The 11,760-nt window shown below is 47.6% G+C and overlaps 1 protein-coding gene across 2 annotated transcripts in view; it reads right to left on the bottom strand.

Moving 5' to 3' along the window:
- Positions 1-5,562: 5,562 nt before the first annotated feature.
- The window catches only part of CELF3 (CUGBP Elav-like family member 3), a 32,872-nt gene continuing 26,674 nt past the window's right edge, over positions 5,563-11,760 (bottom strand). For both annotated transcript variants that reach the window (XM_040412629.1, XM_040412630.1), the window contains exons 12-13: positions 11,625-11,760; positions 5,563-6,555 (exon numbers count right to left, since the gene is read on the bottom strand). In XM_040412629.1, the coding sequence (XP_040268563.1) occupies positions 11,633-11,760 (128 nt within the window). In that variant the 3' untranslated portion in view covers positions 5,563-6,555; positions 11,625-11,632. The remainder of the gene's footprint in view (positions 6,556-11,624) is intronic.

The raw sequence follows: 11,760 nt of genomic DNA, 5'->3' as shown, positions 1-11,760 counted from the left end.
CTGTGCTGTGTGTGCGTGTTGTAGGCTGTGTATAACATCCTCTGTGCTGTGTGTGTGTGTATAACATCCTCTGTGCTGTGTGTGTATAACATCCTCTGTGCTGTGTGTGCGTGTGTATAGGCTGTGTATGACATCCTCTGTGCTGTGTGTGCGTATAGGCTGTGTATAACATCCTCTGTGCTGTGTGTGTGTGTGTATGGCTGTGTTAACATCCTCTGTGCCGTGTGTATAGGCTGTGTATAACATCTCTGTGCTGTGTGTGTGTATAACATCCTCTGTGCTGTGTGTGTGTATAACATCCTCTGTGCTGTGTGCGTGGTGTATAGGCTGTGTATAACATCCTCTGTGCTGTGTGCGTGGTGTATAGGCTGGTGTATAACATCCTCTGTGCTGTGTGCGTTGTGTATAGGCTGTGTATAACATCCTCTGTGCTGTGTGTATAGGGCTGTGTATAACATCCTCTGTGCTGTGTGTATAGGCTGTGTATAACATCCTCTGTGCTGTGTGTGTATAGGCTGTGTATAACATCCTCTGTGCTGTGTGTGTATAGGCTGTGTATAACATCCTCTGTGCTGTGTGTGTATAGGCTGTGTATAACATCCTCTGTGCTGTGTGTGTATAGGCTGTGTATAACATCCTCTGTGCTGTGTATGTATAGGCTGTGTATAACATCCTCTGTGCTGTGTGTGTATAGGCTGTGTATAACATCCTCTGTGCTGTGTATGTATAGGCTGTGTATAACATCCTCTGTGCTGTGTGTGTATAGGCTGTGTATAACATCCTCTGTGCTGTGTGTGTATAGGCTGTGTATAACATCCTCTGTGCTGTGTGCGTGTGTATAAGGCTGTGTATAACATCCTCTGTGCTGTGTGTGTGTGTATAACATCCTCTGTGCTGTGTGTGCGTGTGTAGGCTGTGTATAACATCCCTGTGCTGTGTGTGTGTGTATAACATCCTCTGTGCTGTGTGTGTGTATAACATCCTCTGTGCTGTGTGTGTATAGGCTGTGTATAACATCCTCTGTGCTGTGTGTGCGTGTGTAGGCTGTGTATAACATCCTCTGTGCTGTGTGTGTGTGTATAACATCCTCTGTGCTGTGTGTGTGTATAACATCCTCTGTGCTGTGTGTGTGTATAACATCCTCTGTGCTGTGTGTGTGTATAACTTCCTCTGTTCGGCTGTGTGTGTGTATAACATCCTCTGTGCTGTGTGTGTGTATAACATCCTCTGTGCTGTGTATGTATAGGCTGTGTATAACATCCTCTGTGCTGTGTGTGTATAGGCTGTGTATAACATCCTCTGTGCTGTGTATGTATAGGCTGTGTATAACATCCTCTGTGCTGTGTATGTATAGGCTGTGTATAACATCCTCTGTGCTGTGAGTGTGTATAGGCTGTGTATAACATCCTCTGTGCTGTGTGTGTGTATAGGCTGTGTATAACATCCTCTGTGCTGTGTGTGTATAGGCTGTGTGTGTATAACATCCTCTGTGCTGTGTGTGTATAGGCTGTGTGTGTATAACATCCTCTGTGCTGTGTGTATGTATAGGCTGTGTATAACATCCTCTGTGCTGTGTGTGTATAGGTGTGTGTGTATAACATCCTCTGTGCTGTGTGTGTATAGGCTGTGTATAACATCCTCTGTGCTGTGTGTGTATAGGCTGTGTATAACATCCTCTGTGCTGTGTATGTATAGGCTGTGTATAACATCCTCTGTGCTGTGTGTGTATAACATCCTCTGTGCTGTGTGTGTATAGGCTGTGTGTGTATAACATCCTCTGTGCTGTGTGTGTATAGGCTGTGTATAACATCCTCTGTGCTGTGTGTGTATAGGCTGTGTGTGTATAACATCCTCTGTGCCGTGTGTATAGGCTGTGTATAACATCCTCTGTGCTGTGTGTGTGTATAACATCCTCTGTGCTGTGTGTGTGTATAACATCCTCTGTGCTGTGTGCGTGTGTATAGGCTGTGTATAACATCCTCTGTGCTGTGTGCGTGTGTATAGGCTGTGTATAACATCCTCTGTGCTGTGTGCGTGTGTATAGGCTGTGTATAACATCCTCTGTGCTGTGTGTATAGGCTGTGTATAACATCCTCTGTGCTGTGTGTGTATAGGCTGTGTATAACATCCTCTGTGCTGTGTGTGTATAGGCTGTGTATAACATCCTCTGTGCTGTGTGTATAGGCTGTGTATAACATCCTCTGTGCTGTGTGTGTATAGGCTGTGTATAACATCCTCTGTGCTGTGTGTGTATAGGCTGTGTATAACATCCTCTGTGCTGTGTGTGTATAGGCTGTGTATAACATCCTCTGTGCTGTGTGTATGTATAGGCTGTGTATAACATCCTCTGTGCTGTGTGTGTATAGGCTGTGTATAACATCCTCTGTGCTGTGTGTGTATAACATCCTCTGTGCTGTGTGTGCGTGTGTAGGCTGTGTATAACATCCTCTGTGCTGTGTGTGTGTGTGTGTGTATAACATCCTCTGTGCTGTGTGTGTGTATAACATCCTCTGTGCTGTGTGTGTATAGGCTGTGTATAACATCCTCTGTGCTGTGTGTGTATAGGCTGTGTATAACATCCTCTGTGCTGTGTGTGTATAGGCTGTGTATAACATCCTCTGTGCTGTGTGTATAGGCTGTGTATAACATCCTCTGTGCTGTGTGTGTATAGGCTGTGTATAACATCCTCTGTGCTGTGTGTGTATAGGCTGTGTATAACATCCTCTGTGCTGTGTGTGTATAGGCTGTGTATAACATCCTCTGTGCTGTGTGTATGTATAGGCTGTGTATAACATCCTCTGTGCTGTGTGTGTATAGGCTGTGTATAACATCCTCTGTGCTGTGTGTGTATAGGCTGTGTATAACATCCTCTGTGCTGTGTGTGTATAACATCCTCTGTGCTGTGTGTGCGTGTGTATAGGCTGTGTATAACATCCTCTGTGCTGTGTGTGTGTATAACATCCTCTGTGCTGTGTGTGCGTGTGTAGGCTGTGTATAACATCCTCTGTGCTGTGTGTGTGTGTGTGTGTATAACATCCTCTGTGCTGTGTGTGTGTGTGTGTGTATAACATCCTCTGTGCTGTGTGTGTGTATAACATCCTCTGTGCTGTGTGTGTGTATAACATCCTCTGTGCTGTGTGTGTGTATAACATCCTCTGTGCTGTGTGTGTGTATAACATCCTCTGTGCTGTGTGTGTATAGGCTGTGTATAACATCCTCTGTGCTGTGTGTGTGTATAGGCTGTGTATAACATCCTCTGTGCTGTGTATGTATAGGCTGTGTATAACATCCTCTGTGCTGTGTATGTATAGGCTGTGTATAACATCCTCTGTGCTGTGAGTGTGTATAGGCTGTGTATAACATCCTCTGTGCTGTGTGTGTATAGGCTGTGTATAACATCCTCTGTGCTGTGTGTGTATAGGCTGTGTATAACATCCTCTGTGCCGTGTGTATAGGCTGTGTATAACATCCTCTGTGCTGTGTGTGTGTATAGGCTGTGTATAACATCCTCTGTGCTGTGTGTGTGTATAGGCTGTGTATAACATCCTCTGTGCTGTGTGTGTGTAGGCTGTGTATAACATCCTCTGTGCTGTGTGTGTGTAGGCTGTGTATAACATCCTCTGTGCTGTGTATAACATCCTCTGTGTGTGTATAGGCTGTGTAAACATCCTCTGTGCTGTGTATAACATCCTCTGTGCTGCTGTGTGTGTGTGTATAACATCCTCTGTGCTGCTGTGTGTGTGTGTATAACATCCTCTGTGCTGTGTGTGTGTATAGGCTGTGTATGACATCCTCTGTGCTGTGTGTGTATAACATCCTCTGTGCTGCTGTGTGTGTATAGGCTGTGTATAACATCCTCTGTGCTGCTGTGTGTGTATAGGCTGTGTATGACATCCTCTGTGCTGTGTGTGTGTGTGTATAGGCTGTGTATAACATCCTCTGTGCTGCTGTGTGTGTATAGGCTGTGTATAACATCCTCTGTGCTGCTGTGTGTATGCTCAGGAAGGACACAGACGCCGCTGATCGCTATTCATGAAATTTATTTCCTTTAAACAGAAAAAAATAAATAATTGAAAGTAAAGGGCAATAAATAAGAAATAAGTTATGCGTTATATCATGGGGTGGATATAGCCCGCCCCCGCCCTTTTATAGTAAAATACCCTTTGCCCCGTCCCACAAGAAAAACAAAACTCCTCTAGATCTGACAATAAATGGCAGAGACTCTTCTGACAACAAAATTCTGTACATTTCCGGGAGGTGTCGGGTCCTGTAAACATTTACCTGTCTGTGCGCACGGGGGCCTCTGACTTATGATATGCAGATTGGGATGGGCCCGTTCTGGGGGTGCAGTTATCACCCCACATACAACACAATCTAAAGAGGCGTCATTGTGTCTCCGGTTCCTCGCGGGGGCGAGTCCTTACATCACATGAACCTGCCTGTGGGGGCTGTGTAATACCAGACACAGCCACTGAACAAAGGGGGCGCTGGTTTGGAAACGACCCTTTAATTTACTGTGATGAGCTAGCGGTATCTTGAGGAGAAAACTCCCGCTTTTACTAACGTCCAGCGGAGGCGGCCGTATCCCCTGACACGTCGCATGTACTACTACTTCCATCATGCACTAATAGACGGAGTGCTTTTCATTAGTTAAGTGCAGGTCAGTGGGGGAGGGGCATTTATCAAGGTGAAAAATGGTGTCCTAGTGCACCTAGGGGTGTCAGAAAGATGGTGGGCTGTAGAGCGACGTGTGTGTGTGGGGGGCGATTACACTTCTAGGGTCTCCAAAAATGTACACATCATATCAAACCTCCCCCGACCAAAAGAAAGGAAACACAATGGCGCTGCCTTATAATTGTGCCCGTGACAGGGGCGCAGTCTGATCACACTGCACTGTGGGAGTCCAAACAGCCGCCATTCTTAAAGGAACCTTCCCACCCCACAGTGTGGGCCCGTGATGCTGATGGACCACTACACGTCTATTGTCAAGTGTTTTGTGCCTATAGTATTTAGCGGTAAACCTCCATAGGGAAGATGCTCCTCCTCTGAGGAACCACATAGTAGTTAGCGCCTCCTCTGAGGAACCACATAGTAGTTAGCTCCTCCTCTGAGGAACCACATAGAAGATAACTTCACAAAGGACTACTCAGAAGGTAGTTTGTCCTCTGAAGGAACACATGGAATGTCGCTATGAAGAAACTACATGTAATACAGGACCCTCCCCCCACCCTTAGAGGGCCACAATGAGGATAAATCATCTGGGGAGAAAGGAAGGATAGCCTCTTCTTGCAGGGCACATTGAAGGCAGCTCCTCTTCTCAGAGACCAGATAGCAGGCTGCTCCTCTTATAAAACACACAGCAACCACCTAAGGCTGCTCAATCCTAAGCGCCCACATAGAAAATAGCTCCTCCCATGAGGGACTACATACTGTAAAAGATAGCTCCTCACTAACTACATAAGGCTGCTCCTTCCTGAGGGACTACATAGTGTAGATGGTGGCTCCTCCTCAGTAAGCACATACGTTGCTCTTTCCTAAGTGCCCACATAGAAGATAGCTCCGCCCCTGAGGGACTACATAGTGTAGATGGTGGCTCCTCCTCAGTAAGCACATACGTTACTCTTTCCTAAGTGCCCACATAGAAGATAGCTCCGCCCCTGAGGGACTACATAGTGTAGAAAGCAGCTCTTCCTTTGAGAAACCATTTTCTCCTCTCAGGGCCACATCTAGGGTAGCTTTTGAGAGACGCCATAGAAAGTGGAGAGCCCAAAGCAGGAGGTGGTAGTGCCCTAACCCCCACATAGTCTCTGTGCTGTATTCCATGTGTTTCTTGGCCCCCCTATGGATTGCACATGCAGATTTCTATAGGAGGGTCCTCGGATGAATGCAGCAGCCGAATGCATGGTGTGTGTGTCAGGGATAAGGGATATTGCCACTACTGCCCAGATCCTCTCTGTATGTACTACGATACGAGCGGCGCCTCCACCTCCCGCCGACCTCCTATAAAATATTCCACTCTACCTCATAAAACGCCATCTTTCTTTAAAAAACATTTTAGACGGGACGATGAGCGAAATCAGAAGAAAAGTGGTAATCTAAACACAACATTATCACCCCGATACTGCGCCCCGCTGCCGCCCCGTACAGCGCTACCTCTCAAGTTTTTTTTTTAGTTTTTTTTTTAGTTTTTTTTTTTTAAAGTTCCTTTTTTCCATTTTTGCCCGAGGTAAAAAATAAATCCCGTGCCCGCTCGAGAGGCCGGACGTGGCAAGTGTATTGTACCCTGTCCGCTCCGGTGAGTGTGCGCAGATCCAGGAATGTTCCACTTCTCCACCTCTTGGGGGGTGGGTGGGGATGAGTTTGGAGGTCCTTGCTGGTTAAGAGGTGGGAGATTATCGGATTCAGCGTTTTGTAGCGGTTTCCCCTGAAAAAAAAAAAAAATTGTCCTTCTTGGTCCAGCAGCAGAAAAAGTTTGGAGTCCTCTGTGAGGTGTGGAAAGAGGGACGTGGGGCTGGACCTAGGAACCCCCTTGATCCCCAAAACCAGGTGCACCCCCTGAAAGGAAAAGCAAACACAAAGTCAAGGCATGGTCTACAGACGTCAAAACACGTCCACCCCCCCCCCCGCACCATCTGGGTTTGAATCCTGGCCGGTGCCTAGCGGACCGTGGAGGTGTCTCCTCATCTCCAGGACCTAGGTTCTGGACCCAGCACTAAATCCTGCTCTATCTGATCACACACCAGTGTGCTCCATCTTCTCTTAGCTCCTGATACGGTCCCATGACTACTAGTCTAGATGCTATGTCCAGGAAGCCCACATCATGTCCCCGAGAACGTAGAGGAGTCTCCTCATCTCCAGGACTAGGTCTGGACCCAGCACTAAATCCTGCTCCATCTGTACCATATGATCACACACCAGGGTGCTCCATCTTCTCTTAGCTCCTGATACGGTCCCATGACTACTAGTCTAGATGCTATGTCCAGGAAGCCCACATCATGTCCCCGAGAACGTAGAGGACCCGGCCTTCCATCTAGGACATGGACCGGGGCTCTGATAATTTTTAGGTGACATCACCCAGAATTCAAAGCACCAGATGGGAACCCATGGCCTCGGACCAGACGCAGAGCCGGGGGGCTGGAGGTCTCTGCTCTGGGCATGTCACAGGATCACCACCTCACCCAATATCTTCTGGACGTTGGGCCGCTATGGTTCTGCTCTGGGCCCATTTCATCCTCTGTTTCTCCATGGCAGCGGGATGGAGGCCGTCCAGAGGCCATGCCAGACACCCCCAAATAAGAGAGGACGACCAAAAGGGTCAAACGTTTTTGAGTGGAGAGCGGATACTTTATGATGGGACCACAGACAGGTGGAGGGAGGATGATGGGGGTCATGTCCCAATGTCTCATGCACAGGAGATGAGACTGCCCTTAAAGAGGACCTGTCACCAGGATCGACCCTATGACACCAGGCACACTGCCTGCTTGAGTTGATCCTGCAGGTATCATTTGAAACGTCTCTCCCAGTATGCCTGGTGTAATAGGGTTAATCCTGCTGACAGGTGCTGTCTATTACAGGGGTCTCCAACCTAAGCAAAACTACAACTCCCAGCATGCCCAAAGTGCTGTATGTAAACCGTGTGCCCTCTCCATGTCACACATTCTGGACGGCTCATGCAGTGTCACGGCACCCATCAGCATGCCCCGCCCCTTAAAGGGTAACTCTGTATCGGGAGGTTGTCAGGGCCCCGCCCCTTATAATGGACACGGCTGTTTCTTTTGAACCCAGGTCAGAAGTGGATCCATGAAGGAGAAGTGAAGTGTAGGTCCTCTCCAATCCATTCCTCACCTCCGCTCAAAACCTGCGTGTGTGACTGCAGCCTGGACTGGAGCTGTCCTGAAGAAGCCGGGGTCCCCCCTGGGGTGGTCTGAAGGTGGGGGGGGATGATGGAAAACAGCGGAAGCAGTCAGTGCACAGACCACATCGAGCATTGCCAAGACTTTACATCAGCACACCGGGGGCCACAGAAGGGGGGGGGCATCAGTAATCAGTCCTGTACATGTCACAGTAACGGCAGGTGACCCCTTTTATCAAATGCAGCCACAAATAGCCCCCTGAACCCCTCACCCACCCCCAGTGCAGGCGGAGATCACAGGAGAAGCCCCTGAGACCTGGAAGAAACATCTGGAGTGATCAGAAGGTCCCAATGACAACTCTTCCTGCACGCTGGCCGCTCGGTGTTGTCAGAGGGGCACAGAGTACCCATGAGGCCCTATGATAACACGGATCTGCCAGGGCGGCTCGGGAAGTGTTGTCATGGGGACATAGGAATCTGGTGATCCTTAGAACCGGCTTGTTGCAGGGTTCCCTCTCCTACTATGAAGGTTCATCTATGATGTGACTACAGAGACCCCTGCGGTCAGAATGTGATATACACCGGGACAGGTCACCAGGCCAACATGAGCGGCTTCTGCGCTCTCCTCTGGGTTATTACACCTAGGACGTTGCAGATGCATCATAAAAGGGTGTCACCCGCCATGTAGCCCTTCACAGCCTAGAGAGACAGTCAGTATTGCACGGCACATCAACTCCATATTTCCACAGCACTCCATGCATCCTATACAAAACAGAGATCTCCCTTGGAGCCGCTCCTCGTGGGCGGGGCTTACAGGAGGTAGGAGGGAGAGGCAGTTAGGGAGGAGTCTCAAAATACAACACAGTCATTCCAACGGATGCAACTTACAAGGGGCGGTGCTACGAGTTCCAGGGCAGCCAATGGACGCTAGGTCAAGGCGACAGAGTCGTCTCATGATTTGATTGGACCCTGGCACAAGGTGGGCGGGTTACAAGCGGCAGAAAAAGAGAAGCTGTTGTTTTTTTTGGTCACGTGGTTAATATAATTATTATTAAATATCTTCATTTTATTTCAGACTGAATGTCCACGAAAAATCCTACTGGAGAAGAGATCAATGTGATCACTGAGAATCCACTGCTCTGGGGGAGGGAGGAGTGCTGAAACAGTAGATAGGTGATGATACCTGTAGATCTGAGATCACTAGACTAACAGGACATGGGATCACTAGATTACTGTGCCATAATCTAGACTAACAGGACATGGGATCACTAGATTACTGTGCCACAGTCTAGACTAACGGGACATGGGATCACTAGATTACTGTGCCATAATCTAGACTAACAGGACATGGGATCACTAGATTACTGTGCCACAGTCTAGACTAACAGGACATGGGATCACTAGATTACTGTGCCACAGTCTAGACTAACAGGACATGGGATCACTAGATTACTGTGCCATAATCTAGACTAACAGGACATGGGATCACTAGATTACTGTGCCATAATCTAGACTAACAGGACATGGGATCACTAGATTACTGTGCCATGGTCTAGACTAACAGGACATGGGATCACTAGATTACTGTGCCATAATCTAGACTAACAGGACATGGGATCACTAGATTACTGTGCCATAATCTAGACTAACAGGACATGGAATCACTAGATTACTGTGCCACAGTCTAGACTAACGGGACATGGGATCACTAGATTACATTGCCACAGTCTAGACTAACAGGACATGGGATCACCAGATTACTGTGCCACGGTCTAGACTAACAGGACATGGGATCACTAGATTACTGTGCCACGGTCTAGACTAACAGGACATGGGATCACTAGATTACTGTGCCACAGTCTAGACTAACAGGACATGGGATCACTAGATTACTGTGCCATGGTCTAGACTAACAGGACATGGGATCACTAGATTACTGTGCCATAATCTAGACTAACAGGACATGGGATCACTAGATTGCTGTGCCACAGTCTAGACTAACAGGACATGGGATCACTAGATTACTGTGCCACGGTCTAGACTAACAGGACATGGGATCACCAGATTACTGTGCCATGGTCTAGACTAACAGGACATGGGATCACCAGATTACTGTGCCATAATCTAGACTAACAGGATATGGGATCACTAGATTACATTGCCATAATCTAGACTAACAGGACATGGGATCACTAGATTACTGTGCATAATCTAGACTAACAGGACATGGGATCACTAGATTACTGTGCCACGGTCTAGACTAACAGGACATGGGATCACTAGATTACTGTGCATAATCTAGACTAACAGGACATGGGATCACTAGATTACTGTGCCACAGTCTAGACTAACAGGACATGGGATCACTAGATTACTGTGCCACAGTCTAGACTAACAGGACATGGGATCACTAGATTACTGTGCCACAGTCTAGACTAACGGGACATGGGATCACTAGATTACTGTGCCATAATCTAGACTAACAGGACATGGGATCACTAGATTACTGTGCCACAGTCTAGACTAACAGGACATGGGATCACTAGATTACTGTGCATAATTTAGACTAACAGGACATGGGATCACTAGATTACTGTGCCATAATCTAGACTAACAGGACATGGGATCACTAGATTACTGTGCCATAATCTAGACTAACAGGACATGGGATCACTAGATTACTGTGCCACAGTCTAGACTAACAGGACATGGGATCACTAGATTACTGTGCCACAGTCTAGACTAACGGGACATGGGATCACTAGATTACTGTGCCATAATCTAGACTAACAGGACATGGGATCACTAGATTACTGTGCCACAGTCTAGACTAACAGGACATGGGATCACTAGATTACTGTGCATAATTTAGACTAACAGGACATGGGATCACTAGATTACTGTGCCATAATCTAGACTAACAGGACATGGGATCACTAGATTACTGTGCCATAATCTAGACTAACAGGACATGGGATCACTAGATTACTGTGCCACAGTCTAGACTAACAGGACATGGGATCACTAGATTACTGTGCCACAGTCTAGACTAACGGGACATGGGATCACTAGATTACTGTGCCATAATCTAGACTAACAGGACATGGGATCACTAGACTAACAGGACATGGGATCACTAGATTACTGTGCCATAATCTAGACTAACAGGACATGGGATCACTAGACTAACAGGACATGGGATCACCAGATTACTGTGCCACAGTCTAGACTAACAGGACATGGGATCACTAGATTACTGTGCCACAGTCTAGACTAACAGGACATGGGATCACTAGATTACTGTGCCACGGTCTAGACTAACAGGACATGGGATCACTAGATTACTGTGCCACAGTCTAGACTAACAGGACATGGGATCACTAGATTACTGTGCATGGTCTAGACTAACAGGACATGGGATCACCAGATTACTGTGCCACAGTCTAGACTAACAGGACATGGGATCACCAGATTACTGTGCCATGGTCTAAACTAGGAACTGGTATGACTAGATCACCATGTCTAAACGGGGCACAGTCTGGTGTACATTGGAGGGATGACTAGATCACAGTGTGCTAGATCTGCACAAGAAGCCCGGGATCCTCCTGTTATCAATGCCTTCGTATAGGACTTAGCTTGTGAGACATATTCATGGACATCGGGACATGGCGGACACACACAGGGCATATGTGGACTCGGGGCGGGCAGCGGGCCCCACTGACAGTAGCACAAGCCATTTGCCCCAGGCTGGCACCTCGCCTCATACACTCACCTGAACCCTCAGTACGGCCGGTTGGCATCTTTTGGTCGCTTTAATTGTACTTTGAGCCTCTTCATGCCAATCTGGAAACCATTCATGGCCTGAATCGCAGCCTGGGCGCTGCCGGGATTGTCAAAACTTACAAAGC

The sequence above is a fragment of the Bufo bufo genome, chromosome 11 (genome assembly GCF_905171765.1).
Source record: "Bufo bufo chromosome 11, aBufBuf1.1, whole genome shotgun sequence".
In the NCBI taxonomy this organism is placed as follows: domain Eukaryota; kingdom Metazoa; phylum Chordata; class Amphibia; order Anura; family Bufonidae; genus Bufo; species Bufo bufo.
Note: the sequence above shows the minus strand (reverse complement) of the source record. Positions and strands in the feature narration are given on the sequence as shown.